Source organism: Carassius gibelio, chromosome A1 (assembly GCF_023724105.1).
Source record: "Carassius gibelio isolate Cgi1373 ecotype wild population from Czech Republic chromosome A1, carGib1.2-hapl.c, whole genome shotgun sequence".
NCBI lineage: Eukaryota > Metazoa > Chordata > Actinopteri > Cypriniformes > Cyprinidae > Carassius > Carassius gibelio.
The window spans coordinates 14,195,081-14,222,908 of NC_068371.1; the positions used below are offsets into that span (position 1 = coordinate 14,195,081).

General features: G+C 35.2%; 1 protein-coding gene across 3 annotated transcripts in view; it reads right to left on the reverse strand.

Moving 5' to 3' along the window:
• The window catches only part of LOC128010551 (FERM, ARHGEF and pleckstrin domain-containing protein 1-like), a 93,337-nt gene that overhangs the window by 29,075 nt on the left and 36,434 nt on the right, over positions 1–27,828 (reverse strand). For all 3 annotated transcript variants that reach the window (XM_052593041.1, XM_052593034.1, XM_052593028.1), the window contains exons 3-11: positions 12,259–12,363; positions 11,631–11,673; positions 11,470–11,548; positions 5,574–5,671; positions 3,893–4,007; positions 3,247–3,394; positions 3,031–3,126; positions 2,676–2,842; positions 2,513–2,581 (exon numbers count right to left, since the gene is read on the reverse strand). In XM_052593041.1, coding sequence (XP_052449001.1) covers positions 2,513–2,581; positions 2,676–2,842; positions 3,031–3,126; positions 3,247–3,394; positions 3,893–4,007; positions 5,574–5,671; positions 11,470–11,548; positions 11,631–11,673; positions 12,259–12,363 — 920 coding nt within the window. The remainder of the gene's footprint in view (positions 1–2,512; positions 2,582–2,675; positions 2,843–3,030; positions 3,127–3,246; positions 3,395–3,892; positions 4,008–5,573; positions 5,672–11,469; positions 11,549–11,630; positions 11,674–12,258; positions 12,364–27,828) is intronic.

Sequence of the window (27,828 nt, forward strand, 5' to 3'; positions counted from 1 at the left end):
TTTGGCCAATGTATTCGACTTTATTTTGATGGTGTGCCAGTGGCAGCGCTGAGAATGGCAGAGCCTGGGCACATAGCACTCACATTTTTCTTCATCATTTGCTGTCACTATTAACAATTCTGTCTAATACATATTGAAGTCCGTCTAATAATCAAATGGAACTATTAAACAAAGCAATTAAGTGGTATATTAATAATTACATTAGAATACTTTCCCCATTTCCAATGAACATTCAGTTCATTTCAGTTCAACCGTTTGGCTGGTCCTACAACTTATAGTCAGACGCAACTTATCAAAAAGAGAAATGAACCAAGAGAAAACATTACCGTCTACAACCGTGAGAGGGCGCTCTATGCTGCTGAGTGCTGCGCACTGAAAACATAGTTCGCCCTCTCGCTGCTGTAGACGGTAATGTTTTCTTTTGGTTCTTGGTTCTAAATAAATGCGACATAGTCCAGTGCGACTTATATATGTTTTTTTTCCTCATCATGACGTATTTTTGGACTGATGCGACTTATACTTAGGTGCGACTTATAGTCTGAAAAATACGGTAATTTAAACAAATCTTGTCTAATGAACATTTAATTTTGCAAACCTTGCAGACATAGTCTAATTCAGCTGTCAGATCTTGTAAAGTGTGCATTTGTACCCTGCATGATCACATTCTGTACGAAAGTCGGTCAGAGCAAATTTATTTCAAACTATGGTGTACATTATCCTTCTGCCCACTGTCATATTCATGCAATTTTCACTGTGTTCTGTATGTAAAATGAGTGTTATGTTGGCTTGATAAAAAAAAAAAAAAAAAAAAAAAAAGGTTACGAAGCAGTTGCGTAGCAACGGGTGTGCCAGGGTGTGCCTGTGCCACCCACAGTGGCAGCTGGCACACCTAAAAATAGGCACACCTAAAAATAGATGCAGAATTATTTTTTATAGTCTCAATATTTTTTACTAAACTTGTGCTATTGTTGTTTACTTAGAAAATATATATATTTTTAAATCAACCCTTTCACGCGCAAGTTTTTAACTGACCCCTTGTTTCCATGGTGACGCGTCATGATTGTCACGTGACACACCACAGCCACAATAACTAACAGATGTATCGCTATTCGTTTTATTTAGTCTTTAATTTCTTTAATAAAATATATGCACAAACTTGCTTACCATGTCAACTATCTTATATTCCGATTCTTCGTTTAAAAACCTTTATAAATTATCTTGATCTATAACGAGATGAGCGCTGCAGTTCAGAGACCTGGAACTGGACGAAGAATAGAGGAAACTTTATTATTCTGCTATGTGTGTCTGATATATGAATAAAACACAGTCGGCAAATTACATTTGATTAGATAGTTTTTGCTGCTTCCATATAGACATCAGTGTGTATTTTACAAACTACCAATGTATTGTTTTACTAGTGATTATGTATATTTAAATGTTTGAAACCTAAAATAAACATAATGTGGTTGAAAACACTTCATATTAATTGTGATATATGACAAGCGCTGAGCGCGTCCGTCTCTGGCTCAGTGCCAGCCATATGGACTGTATGGTGCCAGCCAGTGCGCGAAAGCTGTTTGAATCTGGCAGTTCTGTGACGCCACTGAACATTCTAAAATCTAAATCATACTCTCATTGAATAAATATGAGCACTGCACATTTCAAAATCAGGTTCTGCTCAGCTTTGTGTACTGGGGAAACTGCTGTATTCTGCTGCTCTAAAAGTGACACAAGCTGGCAGAAAACGTTCATTTTCAATAAGCCCATCTGCCATCTGTTTTTGTTCAGGCCATTGCAAAAATAGACCCATTAATTTAATTTAACCAAACATGCAGTTGTAAATATGAACCGGTGAATCTAAAATATATATATGGTATTTGATTAATATAATAATTGATTGACAATAATGGTTTAAATTAAGACAATAATACATTGTTTAATGGGTCAAATGTTAAGTTTATCTTTTTTTTTTTTACTTTTTTTTTTCTTTGGAAACCTGTATCTGATCTGTAATCATGCTTCATGTCATTTTAGTTGAATATGTTATCATAGACATTGCCCTACCATGCTCATATGGTAGTAATTTTATTTGTACAGGTCTTAAAAAAGATCTTACATTTGTTTTATAAAATCCTGCAGATTTTATAAATCCATTTTCAAATTATTTCACATTTTTAAATAAATAGTTTCTAAGGACTGCTTGGTAGTTTCCAGGGCATAAGTGGCTTTTAGGATATGGCAGATGATATATTTCACCATACTTCAGCTCCATAGTGAAAATGCTCAATGAAATGCACTGTGGATAAATCATGTCTGGATGTCACTCAGATTAAATAGTCATGAAGTGGTGTGTAAACGGGGTGTGATGTTTAAGAATGCAAAATTTGATTGATCTCAATAAAGGTTATTGGGAAATAAATTACTGTGCTCATACGTCAAAATGTCTTGGACGGAAATGAAATGCAAAAGAAAGGTAGTGACATTTAGACAAAGGTCAACAAAGAAAACTCACCTTTCAAATGGAACCTTCTTGAATTCAGAGTCCTTTACATAATCAATCACCTGCCTTTGTGTGCGGCCACTGATGAGATAAAACATGGTACATTTTATTTCTGGTGATGTAGAAGATGCCATTTAAGTTCTTTTAAGACAACTGTTTCTGCACAATTTGTTACCTGAACCTGAAGGAGGAACCCCTGGTAAACAGAACTGGTTTGGGCTTGGGTTTGGGTTCTTCAAACAGGCGAAAAAAGGCATGGTACTCCACACAAATCTTCCAAAACACCTTGCAGCAGTCCCTGCTTCCCATCATAAACTCCAGAGTATCCTGACAGTTACTCTGCTATGAGAGAAGAAACAGATGAATTTATCTTGTACATGTTCCCAATCGAAGCACCAAAACATGGAAAATGGACAGAAAACTTTTAAGCGAGCACCGAAAGTTATTCGTGAATCCAGCCCTCGGGTAAAGACATAGCGTTAAGTAGAGACATTCGGATATTGTTATTAAACAATCAAGGGAGCACTTACGTTTAAGTCAGGTCGTAGTTTTATGAGAAAGCGCTTCCTTTTGAAGCTCAACTTGCGGACTTTAGACCAGTTGAAAGCATTTATTTTGGTGTGTCCCTTTAGAAGACAATTTAAGGCACAACATAAAAAACACAACATATTCCATATAAGAACAAGAACGCTTTGCTCTAGGATAAATCTCATATAGCCACAATGGATAAAACTCTTGAAACTTACCTGAAAGACCAGCACACCAGAATGGGCCACGGCGAGGCTGAGCTTCGTTCCCTCGCGATCTTTCGCGGGGTGAAGGCGCACTCCGTACATCTCAAGTCTCCGTGCAATCTCCAAAAGCTGGTAGTCGGATTCAGCTGGTGTTTGCCCACTGTGGAAGGATCAAAATATACTAAATTAAGCCTTTTTGTACAAAACATCAGTTTGTGTCAAGACACTCTACAAGTTTGTAAGACTGATAAGTGATGAGCTTAAGAATCACAACCTCAAAAAGAACATATCAGAATCAACATGAAAGAACAGAACTTTTATAATTGTTTGTAATTGCTGATGAAATCTGAACACTGATAAATATCGCACAGTTTGCTGTAACCTTTTAAATAAAAAAAATTGGTCTGAACTTTAAATGTCAAAGCGATCTACAAATTGTACACGGCGACCAACTCCCTGAACAGTGCGTTTAATTAGCAAAGCTCGAAATAGCTCTCTATTTTACTAAATATTTTACAAAATAAACAGCCCACTGATCATTTATTGCTGAGGAACGGATATAAGCTTTCAGCTGGACCCTATTGCACATTAAATATTAGTATCCTTTAAACCAAAATAACTGGTTTAATATTACTTTGAGTTATGACGATACACTCACACATGTTTCCGATGGTATTCAATGATCTTTTCCATCAGTGTGTCCTGCTCAGGAATGTACTTGTTGTTGAGTAGATGTTGTTTGCACTGCACTTCATCAAAGTCTCCAATCTCAGCTGTAACCATAGAAAAAGAGATGATCTATTATATGCATCCAGTATATTAATATAATACTATGCAAGAGAAAAGTACATTTACAGTATATTTGATTTTGCAAGCTATGTTATGTCATGTTATATTCTGGTTTGCATCCACTGAGTTCCAAAATAGTGAAAGAACCCTTAATTTGTAAAGTAATTAATTCCAGTGCTTAGAAGGTTACTTTGGAAATATAATAGGTTACAGATGACAAGTTACCCTATAGAAAAAGTAACAAGTAGTGTAACTATTTCAATTACTTTTTAAAGTAATGTTTCTGATTACATTTGATTACTTTTCTAAATTTCTAATGAATGTTTCCAGCTGTTTCAAAATCTTCCAAAATCCTTCATTGCGTGAATTAAGATTATAATACTTTAATTTTAGAGCACAGCTACCACAAAATCAGACTTTAGTGCTCCTTTTTATTTGTAGTTACTCTCCAACACTGAATTCACTGGATTATTCCATATATATATATATATATATATATATATATATATATATATATATATATATATATATATATATATATATATATATATATATATATATATATATATATATGTAACTGTATTTAAATATTAACTGTGCTATATATATATATATATATATATATATATATATATATATATATATATGTAACTGTATTTAAATATTAACTGTGCTATATATATATATATATATATATATATATATATATATATATATATATATATATATATATATATATATATATACATACACACACATACATACATACATACATATACATACACACCATATATATATATATATATATATATGTGTATGTATATAGCACAGTTAATGTTTAAATACAGTTACAAAGCAAAACTAAATAATAAGATATTCAGAAATTCAATAAAGTACTTTTAAATATGAACTCTTTATATAAATAACTTTAGCTTGTACCACTGGTCAGTCTCTTGATTCGATTACTGATGCTACACTAGCCCTCAACATCCTCAGCAGAGGTTTCCATAGCAACTAACCAGTCTGTGATGTAGTGATGTGGAAGCAAAGCTTGTTTTACATGATCTGAACATGGTTTTACATGAGAGACATCATGGAGTATAATCCAATCCAATCCATCCACTCGATGACAGCGACAAACAGTCCTACAGGATTTCTGCTGAAGCATCAGCTTGACAAGATTAATATACTTACAAAATATACTTTGTGATGGAGACAGCTCATAATTCTGTGTTCAATGCTTTTATTGTCACAAAATCCAATGAAAGTGCAAGATGACCATACTGAGCTAACAATGAAACTCTTTCAATTCATCTACTATAGGATTTAATCACTATAGTGCAATGCATTCTGCATTATGTCTTATCCAATATACAACTCCTATTTTCAGATAAAAATCGGCCAAATCCAGTTCTCTAATTTACTTCAAAGGCAGATGCACAAATTGAACCGTGCATCCTATTTTATAAAGAATCGTAATCAAATCGAATCCATGTCAGAAGGAATATTTATATTCCTGGTGCTAGTAAAATATGTCTTGAATGTCTTACATTGCACTATGTGAGAAACCAGAAGAGCGGCACTGCTTTCATTACAGGTCAAACGTCCACAGGCCAGGTCGTGCTTGATCTGCAAGGCGAAAAGATACCTGTCGACAGAGAGCGGGACATTATTAGACCAATTTAGAAGAGAGACTTAATCAGAATGCTTATTGACAGAATTACAGGAAATGTAAGGTGTGCAACAATTAAAGGGGGGGTGAAATGCTCGTTTTCACTCAATATCCTGTTAATCTTGAGTACCTATAGAGTAGTACTGCATCCTTCATAACTCCAAAAAGTCTTTAGTTTTATTATATTCATAAGAGAAAGATAGTCTGTACCAATTTTCCCCAGAAAAACACGACCGGCTGGAGGCGTGACGTGTGGGCAGAGCTAAAGAATCACAAGCGCCAGTAGGCTTTTGCGTTGAGATGGTTTGGAAGCTGTCACACCGTGAGGACAAAACCAACCAAAACAAACAATGGCTAACAGTCAGATTCAGAGTATATTTATGATCCAGAATCAGATCCCGAGGCTGAAACTGAACGAGAGCAGCAGCAGCAACGACTCGCTTCGAGCGGGGCTCGAACACGGGTCTCCGATGGGAGGCGGACGCACTAACAAGGAGGCAGAGATATTTGAAGCAGTTTTACTCACCGCCTGCGGTTCCAACACACGATCGTGACCTTTCTTTGTTGGGATTGCATCATCCTTAAGAAATAAACGATACGCAAATCCTTCGTCAAACTGGGCCATGTTTGTAAAACAAGAATCTTCGAAATGCAGGGAACAAACACAAACACTTGCACAACTCCACTGATGCTCTGTAAAAATAAACTCCATCCACTGGTCCCTTAATGCTGTTTTTTCTTTGGTAATCTGTGCAGGGTTGTCTTGCCCTGGCAACCAAAAACACGCATCTTTTGTGACATTTCGCGACGCTCTCGCTCTGATCAGTGAAGTCTGTTGTGCTCTCAGTGCTCTGCTATACGGGAGCGCGCGCTCTTCCGTGAGAAGTGCCCTTAGGACCCATATAAGGAAATTCCGCTCCATCTAACGTCACACAGAGCCATAATCGAAAAAAAACTTTCCGAAACTTGTGACAAACCGGAAGGAGTATTTTTGGAACAGAAATACTCCTTCAAACGTACAACTTAATTTTTGAAACTTTGTCCATGTTTAGCATGGGAATCCAACTCTTTAACAGTGTAAAAAACTCAGTATGCATGAAATAGCATTTCAACCCCCCTTTAAAAAAAAAAAAAGTGATTTCAATAGTCTGACGTTAACATTTAGATAAGCTAAAACATTATAAAACATTATTTTATTTATTAGGTTAGTTAATTGGATAAGTGCCAATTTTTAATTGAATTTAACCATTTTGAATCAATATTTCTGTAAACACACAGATGTGTAGGATGTATTGGAATATTTTCATGAAAAGGGCTTGTGAAGGTTAGCCTGCTTTAATAGCATCATGCAGTCGTGAACTATAAAGAGACTTTCAAATTGAGTTTGGCAGCGTTTCTCTCGCAGTACGTCCATCTGTTATTGTGATGTTGCCAAACACACTAAAATAATTATTCAGTTGATTATATGATCAAAAAGGACTCACAGCTTCACAATTGGGCCATCAGTTTCACTGTTTAAGTCTTCTGAATTTCACTCAAGTTACATAAAGCCAGACATTTGTTAATCTGATCATTTGTTCTATACAAAAATAAAATCGAATGAGATGAAGTATTTGATTCAGTGGATTATCAAATAATAGGCATTTCCACATGGTTATGCAAGCTATTTTTTTACTGAATTTCCAGCCAAATTAACTGATGATTTATACCGTGACTGATATGTGAATAAAATGTAAATATTAGACTTAAAATATAAACATCAGACTTAAAAACAAGTTAAATTTGAAGGATTAAAAATACTAACTAGAATGAAAATAAAGCTAAATAAAACTATTTAAAAATCTAATAAAAATGTCAAAACACAAAGAAAATGACAAAACCTGTCAAATTAAAATACATTCAAACATGGTGAGAATATAAAAATAAAAACCAATTAAAAATATTTCTGAACACTATAATAGCACATAAATAATACCAAGGTTATTTTAGTATCACCGAGATTCTATTAAAGATAGTAAAGTTTCCTTTTCATAAATGTTTAAGTTAAATATTCATTCGCTTTGAATGTGTGTTTGTATAGTTTTTATTCTTTTTTTTTTATTTCAGTTTTGGTTCCAGTTATTTTATCACATCAAGTTAAAATAAGAAATGTATATATAAAAGTTTTTTCTATATATATTTTATTTCATTTAATGTTTGTTTTAGTTTAAATAAAGAATTTTAGAAAAGAACTTTAGTTTTAACTTTAACTACAATAACCCTGGATAATCCTAAAATATCACTTCATTACACTGTGAAAATATTAAAATTTAAAATAAAATAAAATCTTTGGTTGTTCCTTCCCTTTTTTAACCAATTTCCAAAATGTTCAAGTAAGATATCAGCTATGTTTACATAATCCATCAAAAAGATTTTTTACAGCTTGAAGTGTTTTGCAAAGGCAAAATGTCCTTGGATGAACATTTTAGGTTTGGCAGTAATATAATACGCAGCCATCACAGGAAAATCTAAAACTCTTTCTCTAGTGCCAACAGCTACTGACAGTCCGGCCAGAACAGTGTGTCACTCTGAGAAAATACAGAGAGACTCCAGGAAACCTGGGAGACCCAAACACGGTCTCAGATTTTCTCTCACTAAACCTCTTGTTCTCTTGAATGATGCCCGACTTTCTAAAGCCGACAGGGAAATGTGCCACAAGTCATTCTGCTGGTGAACGTGTTGTAAAATTCATTACGCCTGTCAGGCCATGGCGTGTCGACATAATCAGCTGCAGAACATTAGCATTAGCATGCAGTTCGGCCATAAATAAGTCATTTGTTAGGGACATTACAGCGGCTGAAGGCTGTTTCATGATTTACAGGTCACTTCATTCACTTTCCTACATGAGTGGCATTATATTTATATTGAGTGATTGAGGCCACATTACAACCAACTGAATAAATGTCTCCAACATTCATGTACTTAACCTTTATTTATTGAAATGCAAACTGTAATATTTATTAATAACCTATATGACATCTTTTTTTTTTCTTTTCTTTTCTTTTTTGTAAGAGGACATGGACAATAGCAAAATAAAATACTATGAAGTCTGACAAAATATTACAGTTTGAGTAATTTTATGGTAGCTGTATATTTTTGTTCAGATAAATTTGGTGAAAATTCAATGGGGAAAAAGCTCTTTTGACTATAATAAATAAATGATAACTCATGCTTTATATCACAATGTGATTTGAATTATATTCTTAAAAGTATATTAATTTGAACATATACACACACATACTTGAATATATCACTAAATTTTACTTGAAGTACTTAATACTATAAACAAATAATAATATATACAATTATTAAAACTAAAATACAAACTAAAAATACTAAAATAAATGCTAATTCAAAATATTATTATTATAGTAGTAGTATATAAATAATGGAAATATTACAATATAAATAAAGGAAATATTACAATATAAATAATATAAATATTACTATATAAATAATGCTCATTCAGTCAGGAACAATCTGTCAATTAAGACTATTTTAAAGGTCCTAAACATTATTTTGGCGGCAGGTTTTTTTTTAGCTCTGAAGGGTTCAGATTTTTTATGTGCAACAGATACAAAATTTCATGCAGATGTTATACAGGTCTGTGAATGAGACTGGACAAGATTAAGCAAAGATTAGCTGATAGATGATTTTCGTGGACAAGACTAAGTGATCATATGCCTGTACAAGGAGGAGCTGGGGATGGAGGAGGGCAAGTGCACATCTGTGCAACAGACTGAGGCAGCTGTGAGTACGGATGAACTTGTATATCTTTTTAACCCTCTGGAGTCTAAGGGTATTTTTGGGGCCTTGAGAAGTTTTGTCATGCCCTGACATTTGTGCTTTTTTCAGTTTCTTATAAATATCTAAATGGGTAAAGTCTAATATCACTGTAATCAGCACAAACTGGGCTATAATAATATGTGAAATGCATGCATGTACATGATTGTATTTTTGAGAAAAAAAATGTTATGCATGGTTAGTGAAAAACTAAAAATGTTAAATCACTTGAATAAGGCAATAAAACACATACATAAAATTGGTTGCCGAAAAAGTTGAGAACTGGAGCTTGTAGCCTAGAATTTTTCTTTCTGAATGATGTGAAAATCATCTTGTTTACTCACTCACAGAAAACAATATATTGATTTAAATTTTCTAAAACACTTTTTGTTGGTAAAAGTCATATGCGAGTAGGCGTCAACTATCATGAATATCATTGTGATTTACACCTGAGAAGACAAAGGCCTGCATAATGAGCTGCATAATGAGCCTCTCATTCAACTGTGCCACTGTGAGGGAGGACTTACAAGAAAGAATGTGAGAACAAAATAAAAGTATATAATTTTATGTTTGTAGTTTATTAAGAATATATTTAATTATCCCACAACATAATTTAATATCCACTTGGGGGAGCAGTTAAACAGTTTATTAGGCACAATCAAAGCTGACTTTCAAATTTTTTGGCATCCTTTCTCTAGTCACACAATCCTTCAGAAATCCTTTTAACAATCTTATTTTCTACCAAATAAACCCCATTTATCATCATCATCATCATTATTATTATTATTATTAATGTTGAAAAGAGCTGATAATATTTTTCAGGTTTTTTTAGGGGGAATAAATCGAAAGAACTGCATTGTTTTTACATTTGTTAGAGTTATCTCTATTTGTCACATTTATATTATTTACATCAAGCTTTTGAACGGTATAGTATTGTATATTGTTATTGAAACTTCATAATGTTTCACTTGATTATACATTTAGTCAGGAATTATAGTTTGGAAAAAGTATTTGGAAAAAGTCTAACTAGTAAAATGTTTACACTTTATGTGAAAACTAGTATAAATAAATAAAAAGAGACTTACTCATGTTTATGATCTCTGCTGAATAAAGTGCTTCATTCTTTTTTCTGAGGAAATCCATTTCTCAAATCCTCAACCACATCACACCTTTTTGGGGTGAATTATGTCTTAGTCCTCTCATCGCGAAGCAAACAGTAAAATAAAATAAAAACTTGAAGAATAGTCTGGCTGCTTTTTCTTCTGTGTGGGCGTATTCAAGCCGCGCGCTTCAGTTTGAATCTGAATAGCGTGTTCAGCGCGGGGGCGTGGTCACATTAAATATAATGAGCGGAGATATGAAAAATAGACATCGCGTTGTTTTCATATGGATTACTTTATCTCAGAATATTTGTTTTCGGCAGCACTTGTTTAGTTTAAAAGTATACATTCCAGGCTTTCTATAGATATCTCTCTCATGTCTCTTCGTTGAGTATTCACGGAGTTACAGTTCATTTTAATGAAATGTTTGTACATGACGATCAGCGGAGACAAAGACTGTAGACAGCGCACCTTGTTTGTTATCTTTATTTTTTAAGTGCACAAAGGTTTTTTGTTATTATGTCTGTATCCAAAAAAAACTAGACCCTTTACAGATTCGATTGATGTATTGCTCTTATCTGTACGATTAAAACTGAGAGTGTAATTTAAGTTCTTTTCGGGGTTATCAGGTGAAAATGACTCAAAACGCATATATGCGTTAATCGACTCGAAAGGGTTAACTGTAGTGGGAGGAGTTACAATCAGCTGAGCTGTCACACCGGGGTCCGCCTGAATGTCATTCGTCACTCAAACTAGATTATTAAAATAATTTGAATATTCTTTAATGGTCTAACCATGAATTTGCAAGTGTTAGTTATGTAAAAGGCTTTAAATGAATAACACAAATAGCACCTGGTCAGCTCTTCTAACAGCTGCGTGTGATCAGGAGGGAAGAACTTCACCACGAACCGCAGGATGGTGTTCTTGGGTCCTGCAGGCAGAGAAACACAGCGCTGTCAGATCGTCATGTTCACCAGATCAAATTCAAATAACAGTAACACCAGGATACGTACGTCTGATTTGTTTTAGAGTCGGCTTCAGCAGATCCAACCACACCTGAGAACGAAACAAAGCAACAAAAACATTTGAAATCATATTTCTTTAATGCAGCAGTGCTACTGCACATATTAGAACACAGTTTTATTAGTTACATTTACAACTGACATTTCTCTTAAAATGTTTACTGAGCTTTTTGCAATGCATTCTGTGATTGCCTTATCCATGACACATAAATGCCTGTTTGGAACATCCTACACATCTGTGTGTTTACAGGCTAATAACTTAATTTGTTTGCTTAGATTATTTGAAGCTTCACAAAACAGCCATTCCTGAATTATCATTATTATTATTATTACTGACAACAGCAATAATAATAATTATAATTATAATAAAGCTTAAAATACTAAATCTCTGCAACTTATCTCACTTAGCCATGAATGGCTACGCAAAAAGTTCAATTGCTTACACAAACAACTTATACTATTATTATTATTATTATAGTGAGATGCTTATAATTGAGTAGATCAGTAGGGTTTAAAACAGAGCCACAGTGTCTAAATGTCTAATGGGAACAAATAACGTTAGCACCTGAATACTGTCTCTAAAATTAGCAATCAGAATTTAAAAAGAAGTGTTGCTCACGGTCATTTTACGGTGGTCCTGATACTCCAGACCAAAGTAATCACCCTCGATGAGGTTCAGGTGGGCACAAATCAGGTCAAACAGCACCTTCCCTGAAGCACGTTGCTGTAGAAACAGAAAATCACCCATGAAGCTTGTTAGACATGAAACATGTACAGTAACTCATCTGATGGTACAGGCACCTGCATAAACAGGCATAAGGCATTTCTTTCATGTTGAGGAATCATCCGGATCAGTCCCAACAGATATCTTGTTTCACTTGTAAAACAGGTTGTGAACGTCATTTCATTCGGACTTCAACATCAAGCTTCTCAGTTTCTATGTTCGCTGCAGCAGGATCAAAGACTTCAGTGAACTGTATACTGTAACCCATTTCGGCAAACACCAAAGACCACAGCATCCAGAGAGTCTGTCATTCAGACAAATCCACTGGCACAAAGTCTCTTAATTGGCCAACAATTTTAACAAGATGCTTGCTGCCGTGACCCATGACCTCACTGTTAAAACAAACAAACACTGCCATGTGCAGCAAGCTGATTTTACAGTCCTCTCAGACATGAAAACACACGATACACTCCTCACATCCAGTCAAAAAGAATAAAGAAATGTGCTTTTCTGCATTGCATTTACAAAACATAATAATAATAATAATAATCATTTCCAAAAGGATCCTAATGGTATTTTCTTTAATATAGAATTCACAGAGGGTAAACTAGGGATGTGCTCATAAATATAATTAAATTTAAATATATTTGTTTTATTTTATTTGAGTGTTAATTGTTAAATAATTGTTAGCAATTATGTGTTTATTAAATAACTGTTTTATTTTCCGTTTTTAGCAGTGAAAACTAATTTTGGTTGCTAAGTTTCAGTAAAAAGTCAATTTCAATGCATCACTATACAATTATTTTTATGCAGTACAAATATTTGAAAACAATTGCACAGTCTAGATGTTTCCTATATTTAGCAGAACATAATTTCAGATGTGCAAAACTGCTTTAGATTAGATTTTCCAACAATGAGCACAAAGCAGGAAGCGGTAAACCTCAGCGAACCTGAGCAAACACACCGCAGCTCTTTATTACTTATATAAATTTCATCATCTCATGCTCCTGCCAACCAAAACAGTTCAGATCTGCCAGCTCACGTCAAGTAAAACACACTTTATATATACATGGAGGGCGAGCTGAGGTTAATACATAGTTGATTTTGGAAGGCAGACGTTCATTTAATATATGGAAAAGTTCCATTAAAGAAGGTAAATGAACCAATATATCTGCGTTCTTCAAGCAGACGGTGCGTGCTTACAGCAACGCCAGGCTTACCACTCCCCGTGAATAATAGTCTCTCAGGACAAAATTAAGGGTGTTTAGGTGTGATATTTAGTGCATGGTTATGCTGCAGTTTGCATGTGTAATAACAGATGATCACAATGGTCAAAAAATAGAACAAATCATATCAGATGATCCTATTAAAAGACAGGCACACATGAAAACCACTACAGATATCAGTTAAAGAACTAAATGGTAGAAGCCAATTAGTATTGCTCATAAGTTTTACACATAATATGTATTATTACTTACTATGTATACTTACTTACTATATATAGGGATGGGTATCGTTAAGGTTTTAATGGTATTACTACTCTTACCGATACTGCTTAACGGTCCGGTACTTTAACGGTATTCTTATCGGTACTTTATGTTGTTACTTTGTGCTGTGTTACTTTGTGTTGTGTTAGGCAGTCGAATTTAGCATTTTTCTGTCTGCACATAATGCACTTTTGAAAGATGCTTTGACAGATTGCTTGTGTTTCTGCCCTTACATGCAAAAATTTGTTGCACTTATGACAACCAGCATTGTCTGCATCAACTAGTGAAGTATAACCACACTTTGGAGCATTTTACTGTCTCCACCATCGTCACTCTTTGTATTAAGCGGGAGTTTTCGTACTGTAAGGGGCCGTTCACATATCGCGTCTAAAAACGCGTGGAAAACGCTAGGCACGCCGCTTTCTGATTTTTTCCCCCGAAGCCTTCGGGCACTTGCGCGCCTGAGGCATCTGCCGTTGCTAAGCATCCATGACCTGCTCTCTCCATGAAGACGCGGAAATTTCAGCAATGGATAAATGGATTTGCAGCACTAAAAACTACTTGCAGTAGCACTGCTACTAAATTAATTTAAAAATCCACATACAGCTATCAGCTGTTCCTTTTCATCTTAGCTGAGCTTTCAACATTGTTACGGAAAAGGTGAGGAAGTTACATGACCTGCGGTGTGCTTGTGGCATTCTGAAAAGTTGAGATGTTTTTAACTCGATGCGGTGTGGACGCGCATACCGCGCGCCTACATTTGAAATAACGAACTTAAGCGCGCAAAAGACGCGATATGTGAACAGCCCCTTATGCGTGTGTGTGCGCCGTGCTCGTTCTTGTTGTGTGTGTGTGTCTGACAGACAGCCTCCGCAGCGCACATGAGAGATCTCGCAGATTTCACAGAAAAACGTCTTATTAATATAGCGCAAATTAGAAATGTTTGGTAAGATAAAATGTGCACGATAACATTATTAAGCAAATCTCTTCGCCATCATTACTCTTTATTATTAAGCGGGAGTTTTCATACTGTTATGTCTGTGCGTGCGCCGCGCTCGTTGTGGTATGTGTGTGTTTGTGTGACTGACAGACAGCCTCCGCAGCGCGCATGAGAGATCTTGCAGATCTCACAGACAAACGTCTTAATATGATCGCACATTAGAAATGTTTGGTGAGTTAAATGTGCACAATAACATTATTAAGCAAAAATACATATTACATAAATTTTTTCCCCTTCAGTACCGGAAGCAGAACCGATACCGTCAGATCTTACTGATACTACGGTCTTTCATAATTAAGCCCCGGGGCCATTTTAATACCAGGTTTCGGTACCCATCCCTTACTATATATATATATATATATATATATATATATATATATATATATATATATATACAGTCAAAAGTACATTTGCATTGGAAGCCCTTAAATTTGGATATAATTTAATACATTTAAGATGGGCATCTGCTATTTAATTCTGTTGCACATTCGTATAGACCAGCAAAATGTATTTTGAATTACAAATAAAGAACATATTACAGACAAAGTTACAGACAAGACAACCAGTCTTGTTATTGTTAACTAAAATTAATACAAATATTTTTCATTGTATATGAAAATATAAATATAAATATTAGATGAAAAACATCAACTTAAGAAAATGAACATTAGAAATGTTGCCTTTGCAAAGCTGAATAGATATATTAAAGAAAAAAGCAAATGACAAAGGAATTGAAACAAACATTAAGCATTAATAATGAAATTGAGGTTAGGAAGGGTCATGAAAACTGAATAATAAAATTAAAAATTTATACTGAAACTGAAATTAAATTAAAGCTAAATTGAGATATGTTTGAAAATTAATGAAAATAACAAAACAAAAATCATTGAAATAGATTAACATTAAGTGATAATTAATAGTTGTATTATTTATGATCTATGATTAATATTATCATTATTTAAAGTTATAATGAAAAAGTGGTTAGGCGCCTAATTTTTAATCTAAATGGATAAAATAAGCTGCATCTGTTACCAGATTGACAGTCAAACTGATGGTCAGAACCTTTGGTCAAGCAAGATTACACTAGGGCTAAAAAAAAAAAAAAAACAGTATGAAGTACAAAAGTTTCCAATGGATCCACTATAATTTAAGAATGTCATTCCACATATAGACATCATAATCAAACACAAGTACAAATTCCCAAAAAGGACACGAAGGCACCATTAAAACAATCTGCCATGAACGTTTGATGTCCAGGAACGTTTTGACAGCTGAACTGAATCCTTCAGTTTCAGAGCATAATCCCATAAAAGGCTAAACGGCAGTTTAAGTGGCACATGAAATAAAAATAGGATTCAATTAATGCAAGAGCAGTTCGTTGAGGGTTTTGCTCTTTCTGCAGGAGTGGAGATCTACAAACCCACCAGCTACCAGCTGTTTCACAAAGTCCAAGCAGAAGGGCCCCGGAGCCTCCGGGGGACCGGGAGAACCGACAAATCCAACACCCTCCACCTGCTGCCAACACAGAGCGCTGACACAGACACCACAAGCTCACGCTCACCGAACCACTTCTGCAGCTGGAAACCGACGCGGGACGGGAACGGGTCACACAGGGGTCGATGGGTATCTGACCGCTAGCATAAACAGCTGATGTCACACGAGCGAGAGATCTCAGCTCGGCATGATGTTTGCTTTGAAACACAAACTCAGATAAGGACCGCCTCTGGGATAAAGACCAGAGCAGAAATACATCCACTTTAAACACAAACTTTTGTGCCTAAAGCCGAAAAATCTTTCAGTGATATAACCTAAAGAAAACCAATGAACGCTAACGTTGCAGAGGACGAATCCTAATAAAGACTCAGACAGCTGTGCAGTCAGGATGCGTCCCAATTCCTTTCTATTGTAAAATGTGGGAAAGAGCAGCCAGCTGTAAATAAATCCAGACATTCCTGCGACGTGAGACAATTGCCTGTGGTTAGCAGAAGTATGCTACAAGACGGTGAAGTTAACAAGAGAATGATATCAAGGATCTAAAGGGGAGTGAAAACCTTTGTGCAAATCAATAACACAAAGATTGAGTGATACTAAAAAGAGACGCGCTCCTCGGCAAACACCACTACAGAAGTGCAGTACTGGCAGCAGTCCAGCGTTTATCAGTGCAAGCAGAGGACAAAGAGGAAAACCAAGGAATTATGGGAAACAAGAAAAAACTGTATCATCTTCGACTCAACAGGCCCCAGCGGTGGATGCGGTACAGTAGCTGTGTCCCTCCCTTTCTGGGCTTCCACGTGTTGCTTTCATTGGTTCCAGATGTTTCTATCCCACAGTTCAGTGCTGCATTAAAGACTTGCTGTTCTTCTGCTGCAATGCAATTAAATTTAAAATTGTTATCAGAATAAATAATTCTTCCTCTGTTTCAACAGCTTATTACAGGTGACCATCATCCAAAACACATCTGGCTCTAGAAAATACACTATTTATAGCTGCTGGACGCGTTTAGCTGTAGTATTGCTTATATGATGCATTTAATTATGATGATGCATGAATCATATCTACTTCTGCATCACACTGAATGTTGGAAACCAGAGTTTGAATCCAATATACTTTTATTATTCTATATTTACACCAAGTTAATCCTTATTTACTACATAAAGCAATTTCAATTCATTTTGTAGTGAACAATTCTTATATTATATTTATATATAATATTATATAATATTATTATATTTCCTATAATGCCCATATACCCATACTAATACACTCTGCCTTATAAAGAAATGCAAACACTATTGACCAATGTCAGTGTTTGCAAACAGTGATGATGTTTTTTTGTTTTTTTTAATGGGCAGAGCCGACCTGGTGGCAGAAATTGTAATTTGTTTAATGTAAATGTTTTAAAGAAGCAGTCTCACAATTCTGAAAATAAAAATCAACTCGTCATTCTCTCTTTTCCACTCTCTTCAGAATCATGAGTTTATAATTCCACACATCTAAAGTATCCATCTATAATTTGTATCATTTGTTATTTATTAGTTTAGTTTATTTCATTCATTTTAGTATTTTGAGTTAAACTAAACATGAAGAAAATTAGAAGAGATTTTTGTTAATATTCTGAATTAGATTTATTTTTTTAATATATTTTTGTTTTCACTTTAATTTCACTAATTATTATTTTATTTTTATTTTTTTTTAAATATGTCTATAAAGTTTTTATTCATTTTTATTTATCAGTTTCAGTTTGGAAACTGGCTGAAATTATATTTTAAGTTTTTGCTTTATATTTTAGGTTATAGTTAAGTTTTTTTTTTTTTCCAGTTAACATTTATTTCAAGTAACTTTTTTATGGTTTTAGTTTTGGTTTTAATTAACTACAATTACTCTGATACGGTCTAGGAATCAAAACAACAAAAAGGCCACAAAAAAGGTGTGCCATCTAACAAAGAAAAAAGCATACTGGAAACAGGTAAATTACGTCTTCCTCAAGAAACTAAATAAGGCTTCAAATGAATATAAAATGTAATCCAGCCATTAATCTTGGCAGCACAGAATTCCAGTCAGCGGGAGTCAAACGCACTCTCATTGAAATTCCAGTCAGCTTGAGCAGGAAAGATCCGACTACAGCAACGGCCAGACAATGGATCCAGATTCATTATGAGAACTTGTAGAAAAAGAAAAAAAAAATGCAGATCCACACAGATTCACTCACAGAAATATTCACCCTAAGAACGTGAATTGAGCAATGTAAAAATAAGAATAAATCTGAAATTAACATGCACAATTAAATATCTAATATTAATTGGATGAAACTGAACCCAATTACTCGATTTAAACTCAAATTTTAGATATATATGGGGTGGTATTGGCGCAGTGGATAAGACATATGCCTTTGGTGTGAGAGACCCGGGTTCGAATCCACTGTGAGACACCAATGTGTCCCTGAGCAAGATGCTTAACCCCTAGTTGCTCCAGAGGCGTGCGACCTCTGACATATATTCTTACATATATAATTGTAAGTCGCTTTGGATAAAAGCATCAGCTAAATGAATAAATGTAAAAAAAAAAATAATAATAATAATAAAAAAAAGTATATGTATATATACATACATACATCACAATGGGCTAACTCAGAACACCTCAGCAGCCACATAGCAACACATTGGCAACCACTCAGAACATCTTAGCAGCTGCATAGCAACACCTGACAATCATTCAACAATCTAGCAACCACAAACTGGCCTGAGCACCATAGCAACAACATAGCAATGGGCTAACAAACTGCCCAGAACACATAAGCAGCTGCACAGCAACACCCTGGCAATGGCAACCACTCAGGACATCATTTGAATGTAATGCAAAGTTAATCTGATTCTAAAAAGAGGAAGTGAGCATGCACAATTAAATATGCGATATTAGTTGGATGAAATTGAAATCCATCATTCTATACTATTCCGCAAAAAACTATCTTTCATGTAAAATTGCATTAAAATATTCAAATTAAAACTCATGCAAAGACTTGAAAACTATACATGTGCTGCTCTGCATTGGGTTGCATTGAACATTGATGAGCTGCTGATGTCTTATAATGACAGAGCTGCATTCATCAGCTCTTCGAGTGCACCGTCACACAAACACCAGGCCTTTCTAAAGCTCTGGGGCTCTGGCAGCATACAGCCGAGAAGCCACAACAGTCAGCCATTCATCCTCCGCTCAAAGAGCTCTTCTCCTGCAGCGCTCTTTTATTTCACTGACACTCGTATCTAACAGCATGCTGGAGGAAAACGCTCAAGCTTGTGATTGCTGCAGCCAAAACTGAGCAAACGTCACTGAAAGAGGGAGCTTTCAACATAAGAATGTGTGATCATAATACCATAAGACCATTTTTTGGTCATGATATGATATGATGTGATGCTCTGAGTGGTTGCTATGCAGTTTATAAGATGTTCTGGATGGTTGCTTAAGTGTCCAGAGCAGTTTTTAATTAGCTATGTGCTTGTTAGTGTCATGGGCCACGTTGATAATCTGTTTCTATGTGGTCACTAGGGGGTTGTTTCATTGCTAGGATGTTGCTATGTCTGAATAGTTGTTAGTCCATTGTCAATGTGGTTGCTATGTGTTTTGAGTGGTTGCAAGAACACTGAAATGCAGTTGGCAAGTAGTTGCAAAGATGTTGCTACTGTATGTGGCCGCTAAAGTATTCTGATTGACCGTTAGCCAAGCTGCTATGAGGTTCTGGGTGGTTGCTAGGGTGTTGCTATGCAGCTGCTAAGATATTATGAATGAATGTTAGCCAGGATGATATGAAATTGCTAAGATGCTCTGAATGGTTGCTAGGATGGGTGAGTAGTTGCAAGAGTGTTGAAATGTAGTTGCCAAGGTGTCCTGAATAGTTGTTAGCAAGGTTGCTAAGGTATTTATATGTGGCAGCTGAGGTTTTCTGGAATGGTTGTTAGTCTGTCACTATCACTATGTATTCTAAGTGGTTGCTAGGGTGTGTGTAGGGAGTTGCATATTGAAATGCAGTTGCCGAATAGCTGTCAGCCAGGTTGCTATGAGGTTCTGAGTGGTGGCTAAGGTGTTCTGAGGTGTTCAGAATGGTTGTTGGTCTGTTGCCATGTGTTGTGAGTGGTTGCTAGCAAGGTTGTTAGGGTGTGTGTAGGGGACTGCATATTGAAATGCAGTTGCCAAGGTGTTCTGAATAGTTGTTGCTATATCAAGAAGCCCGATTAAAATGTCAATTAAAAAAATAACTAGGGAAGCACGGAAACATATTGGCCACCCAAAAATTTGCACAAGAATAATTGTGAATTTATTGCCCAATATGTCGGATTAACCATATGGGTAATTGGGCAAGTGCCCAGGGGCAACATGAAAATACATTTTCTCTGGTGAGACAAACGATGAACTCTCAAACGTCTATCTAGCCATGGCTTAGACCTACCATCAGAACATGCTAAGTTCCCCAAATGTTCTGTTGAAGGTTTTTTTTATTTTCCCCTGCGTGAATCAGTGGATGCACATGCATTTTTCTGTTTTAACGTATTATGCAAACAGATTCTAGAAGAATGCTGTGCGGTGTCACACAACTTGCACCTCTTCAACTTAAATGAAACAGCCTCGCTCATGGATGTGGGAATCCACTAAAGTGCAGCTGTTGGCAATCAAGAAATTTGCAGAGCATAAACAAGTATGTAAATTTAAATTTCAGTTCCTCACAAAACTATGTAGCTACATACAATGCTTAACAAATTTATTAGACCACCTGTCAAAAGTTGTTTTATTGTCATTTATTAGGCAAATAACTGAGTGAAACAAACAAAAAAACGGTTATCTAACTGTTAGTTAACTAGTTAACATGAACTAAACAATAATAATGCTTCTACAGCATTTATTAATCTTAGTTAATGTTAATTTCAACATTTATTAATGCATTATTGAAATCAAAAGTTGTGCTTGTTACCATTAGTTATTAAACTAATGTTTACTGATGAAATCGTTGACTTTTTCACTTTGTAAACTGTGAATTAGCGTGAACTAACAATGAATAACTTCATTTTCATTAACATTAACAAAAATGAATAAATACAATAATAAATGTATTGTTCATTTTGGGGTTCTTTTCATGTTAATTAATTCATTAACGAATGGAACCTTATTCTAAAGTGATACCAAAAAAATAAAAAAATATAAAAAATAAAAACATTTTATTTTTATTTTGTATGGCCTTCTTTGGCCTTGATAACAGCTTGCTATTTTTGCTGCCATTGTACTTTCCCAGTCTCTATTGTTACTGACTTCAAAATAGTTTGTAGTTGTTCCCAAAGACTTGCTTTTGATTAAACTTTTGTTCGATCTACCTTTGAATACATTAAATCAACAATAATTATATTTTAGCATTAGAAACACTGATGTGACTAAATAGATTACACATAATGGTGTAGATTGTTAACAGTGTTAATTGTTAATAGTATTAGTGTAGCTCAAGTGGTAGAGCATTGCATTAACAAGCACAAGTTTGGGGGTTCGAATCCCAGGGAACATATGATAGGAGAAAATTGTTAGCCTGAATGCAATGTAAGTCGCTTTGGATAAAAGCGTCTGCTAAATAAGCATCTGCATAAATGTAACTCTACAGTTTCTAATTATTCTAAGAGGATAAATTGAAACAGTGTAAAAATTTGATGTGAAAGACTACAAATTAAACAAGATAAAAATACCATTTATAAACACATTGGGAAATGGCATCTGGCTTGTCATTTACAGCAACTCATTTCTACCTCTTTGCAGTCACAGAGCACTTTATTTTGTGAGTTAAGTGAGATCATCTGTAACTTAATCCATGTTCGGGGGATTGCAATGTTTAATAATTTCTGCATTGAAAAAAAAAGTATAGATACAGTATGCTGTCAATTATAGTTCTTAGAAAGAAAATTGGAATTTTCAAAAATCTGTTTCAGGAGGTCACACTTATAAATAAATTTAAAAAAATCAGAAATCGGAATCGGCCTAGACAACTGTAACTGGTGCATCTTTACTGAAAATATCAAGATGTATTTTCTCAGCTCAAGCAGAGGCTCACAAACAGTCTGACTGTGAAGCACAGTTTTGGTATCAATCATGAGGAATCCCCTTGATATGATTTGACAAACCATTCAGTCTGTGGCTGTGTGTAAAGGGACGGGAGTATATGTATATGGATGAGTGGCGCTTTATTAGATTTCAAGCCTAGGCGTTATTAAAAGCCACAGTCAGACCATTAAAATGCAGCGCACATCATTGAGTCTCGGAGGTTATGTTAATCACGTTGGTCACAAATGAAAACTAATGAAAAACACAGCAAGTCACGCTCTCAACTAAAGTAGAGATAGTGGATTAGACATGGAAAAGCCCCATGGGTAATGGCACATTATGGTCTCATCATTATCAAATAAGGAGGTATGAGGAACCAGCGAAGAAGAGCAGCTTGTCTCTCAAAATAGGTCTTTCAATAGCAATTTCATTCATATTTCAGTGTTATTCTAGTCTTGTTTCAGTTAAAGGGATAGTTTGCCCCCAAAATCACATCCATCAAACCTGTATGACTTTCTTCTATGAAGCACAAAAAAAAAGATATTTTAGTAAATGTGGTGCAAAAAAAAGTTGGACCCCATTTATTATCATTGTATGCATTATTATCATTAATTGCATTTTTCATTAATATGTACACACCAACATCATTTTTTTTTTCTATTGATTAAATATGAAAATGAATTTTACTTGCAGCACAAATAGTATTTCTCTGCTTAACTGTCCATTTATCGATTTATATTATATTGATAAAAATCTATATTTATATCGATTTATATTTTTGGATTTGTTGTTTATAAATAGCATAAGCAAATTGTGTATTAGTTTTAGCCATTAAGCAACTTTTGGGGTTTAGATACCGCCCCATTGCTGTCAACTTTTTGCATCAATTTATACAATTCACACCACATTGTGTGTAGAATGAATCCAGACTACTGCTCCAGTGGTGTTAACTTTGCAACAAGACGAGCAAAGTTTTTGTTTTATTCAGCCGTATTTACTCAGAGCAACTTATAACATCCAAGTGAAGAATATAGCAACAACATGTCAGAAAAAAATAAATAAATAAATAAAAACAGATTCATTGAGTTAAAAAAAAAGGCTTTATCAATGCCTAGAAGGACAGTGAAGTCTATTATTAAGATGTGGGAGGTATTTGGAACAGCACAGACCCTCCCTGGATCAGGAGGTTGCTCCAAACTGGATGAAAGAGCCACAAGGAAATTGTTTAGAGAGGCGACCAAGAGGCGTACAGTAACTCTGAAGCATTTGCAGGAATTTATGACAGAGTGGTCATTGTGTGCATATGACAACAATATCACAAACTCTCCACCTATGTAGCTTGTTTGGGAAGGTTGCAAGAAAAAAAGTCACACATGAGACTAAAATTGAATTATCTGGCCTCAACACTAAACAATAAATCCAACATAGATCACCATCTTTATAACAGTATTCCTTCAGTAAAGCATGGATGTGGTGTTTTATTCTGGAGCAGGGTCTGAAGCATTTGACAGGATAGAAGAAAAAATAGATGGGGCAAAACACCTTCACATTCTTGAAGAAAATCTGCTGCCCTCCAGTGTTAATTTTGACACGAAATTTTAATTTAGTTTTAGTCTTAGTCTTTTGACTATAATTCTTTTTAGTTTTAGTCAAGTTTTAGTCATCTGATTTGTTTTAATTTTAGTCTTATTTTAGTCGACTAAAATTGCTTGGTATTTTAGTCGACTAAAATAAGACTAAAATCAATAACAGATTTACTAGACAATTTTTTACAGCTGGTATAGGAAACAAACTTAACCAAAATATATAAAACACAAATTCAACTTTATTTCAACACAACTGTGTCTTTATTTCGATTCAAAAGCTTTTATGCAGCAACAAACACTGTCATGATAATGTAAACAATAACTAGCTGCCAACTGACCATCAATAAAAGAAAAATAACGTTAGGTCCAGGACCTTAAAGCTTACAGCTGAGCTGAACAATAAGTGCATACATTTAAAGTAAATATTTAATAAGTTGGGTGGATAAAAAAAGTAACAAGATTTTATAAGGTATTCATTTGTCTAGCAATATTGTATGTTTTAAATACTACAATATTGCTAGATTAGTATGTATAATGATAGGATGTGAACATTCACGTTTCACATGACTAATCTAGAAATATTTGTGATATTGTCAACAAGTAGAACATTATAAAATATACTAAACATTAGTATTAATCAAATGTATGTATCATAATATTACGTATTAGTATTGTGCTCTCATCTAACTTGAAGAAGGGGCTATTTTACAGTACTTTTCAGTTCGTAATATTTAATGCTACAACATCTATGCACTGCAGTCTTCCAATTTTGCCTAGCTCAATAAACAAAAGAACATCGTTGTGAAATTACATTTGAGAAAATGTCCAGGTGGCTCGTCTGTAAATGTCTTTTCAAATTGGTTGTGTTCTTGCCACGTATGAGCGCTCCGCGTGCTTTACGCTTCGTTTTGTTTTGTTCGTCATCAAACGTGAAGTTAGCTGTGGACATTTTGTCGCTCTTTTAGACATCACCTCGAATGCCGACTTCCCGGGAGCTCATTTAAAAACTGAAACCCTTCGCTTCACGTCTCAATAAGTCAGGCTCGGATTGGTTCTCTTCTCTCATGCAGTCTCGCCTGTTCCGTTTTGCCGGTGCTCTGTTTTGCCGGTTCTTTTGTTGATTCCTCGCATCTCTCCCGTCTGCTGATTTGATTTTCGTCACAGTCTATTTTCGTCTTGTCCTTTATTCGTTGACGATAATGTCAATCAATTTAGTCATAGTTTTAGTCTCCATCAGTGCCTCCTTTTTTAGTTTTCGTTTCGTTTTCGTCCGCAAAAATATATTCGTGACGAAAATAATGACGAAAATATTTAGTCAACGAAATTAACACTGCTGCCCTCTGCCAGAAAGTTGTCAATGGGAAGAGGGTTTACCTTCCAACATGACAATGACCCAAAGCACACAGCAAAACTGACCACGACCCAAAGCAAACAGCAAAACTGACCAGACAGAGCCCAAACTTAAACCCCACTGAAAATCTGTGGAATGACTTGAGCCCCTTTCACACTGCCATTCCGGCAAATACAGGGGTAAAGTGTTCCTGGAATTGTTCCCTGGTCGCTAGATTTGGCACTTTCACACTGCCAGTGATGACCTGGTATATGTGCGTGCTTTCACACACAACCCTTGAAGATCCCGTAACGACACGTGACATCAGCGCGTGACGTGTAATGTACGAGTCGACAACGCTTGGCACGTTATACTTTAACTGAAGCAAGCAAACGATCTCTGCGCCTTTTGCAGCCAGCCTCAAGCGGCCAGTCGATGAATTCCAGTTTAAGTCACTTCCTTATTGGCCTCACGAGAGAGAGCGGGAGGTTGCCGCTCGATACTGACGCACCTGCACACACACATCTGTTCTTTGGGGTAAATTGCAGGTCATTACCGAGTGCATTTCTAAACACGTGAAGGTTTAATGAAAAGAAACAAATCAAAGGACAGTTTTGGTATGTTGTAGATGCTTGAGATTACTTTCAACTGACAGCAAATCACCTCGAAAGCAAAGATCGGTGGGGATTAAGTTTTAACCAACATTTTGTACATCTTTCTTCTCCTTCCACACTAATAAGTGTACTTGGTGACGAGAGCTCTCCAGTGAATGCGATCAAGGGCCAAATCTTTGGCTTCATCCCACATGATGTTAGGGAAATGTGGTCATTGATAAAGGTTCGGTACAGTTGTAGTCGACCCTTGCATCTCCGTTCTCCAGTTGGGACCCACTGAAGCACCTTCTTTGGGACATGGCTGCTTTCCATCTGCATTATGTGTCCGGCCAGCCACAGGCGGTGGTGTGCTTGGCATTTTACTTCATCGCATGACTTCCTCATTAGTAATGTGGTTGTAGTATCGATTGCACAGTATTCTTCTCAGGCAGTGCTGATGGAAGACGTCTACCTTGTGAGAAATACTAGCTAATGCCTTCCACGTTTCTACAGCATAAGTTGCCATTGGAAAGATGATACAAGCAAAGATTGATATTAAGTGAGATCAAATGTAGATTACCAGATTTTGCACATCTTTAAATACAATTTAAATACAGAATAATCTTTGTTAAAGCTGTGGTGTTATTCGATTGGCACAAAGCAGCAAGTATTTATTGGCTGCTGTCCCTTTAAGACCAAATGCACAGGCCTAATACTGACATGTATCCGGTTTCTTTCTCAGTGGTTTACTGTGTTTAGAATACTTGCCAAAACGGGTATTTTAACAACTTTGTGTCTATGTGAAAGATAACACGTGTGTGTGTGTGTGTGTGTGTGTATATATATATATATGTATATGTATATATATATATATATATATATATATATATATATATATATATATATATATATATATAAGTTAAAATTAGAAGCTGTAAATAGAAGCTGCTTATTTGTTAAAAACAAAAGTTTAGCTATTTTTTCTTTTTTGTGGCATGAACAAGTTTTGCACAATTTGCAAACTACAACAACGTAAAGGAGATGTAATATTTTTGTACAGTGCCCTACAATGCAAACAAATATTTAAAAAAGGCTATTTTGGTGATGAGCAAATATGAAGACTTTGACTTTTTTTTATGACTTTCACGAATAAAATAAAACAAAATGTAAATAATCTTACACATTGTTAAAATAGACATAACTGCTGTAAGATGCATGTAAACGTGCTTGATGTCTTTGTTTGGAATGTTATCTGATTTTCTGAGGAAGACCGTGACTCTTTAATCTGAGGTCACGAGCTGTCGTGACATGCCATGATCTATCGGCAGCAGCTGTAGTCGAGGTCATCACATCACTAAATACTACAGATTAAGGCTGACCACAAGGCCTCTTTCTAGTTTCCTCAATCCCTGTGTGTAAATCAATTGGAGGCGGTAGCGTAAACTCGTTTCCGACCTACAACTTAAAGGGATAGTTCACCCAAAAATGAAAATTCTGTTTTTGTTTACTCACCATCATGTTGTTCCAAACACTTAAAAAACACTATTCATTGTCGGAACTTGAATTAAGATATTTTTTAAGGAAGTCAGAGAGCTTTCTGACCCTGCATAGACACCAAGGGAACCACCATGTTCAAGGCACAGAAAGTTAGTGAAGACATCGTTAAAATGGTCCATGTGACATCAGTGGTTAAACTGTAATTTTAGGAAAGCTACAAGAACACTTTTTGTTCGCAAAGAACAAAGTAGCTTCATGAAATGAAGGCTCTTCATTTAAAAAAAAAAAAAAATGTAGGCACCTCTGATATAGAATATACATAAATGGTATATTCTTTTCTGTTTGTTTTTTTGTCTATGCAAAAAAAAAAAACACTAGTATATATATATATATATATATATAT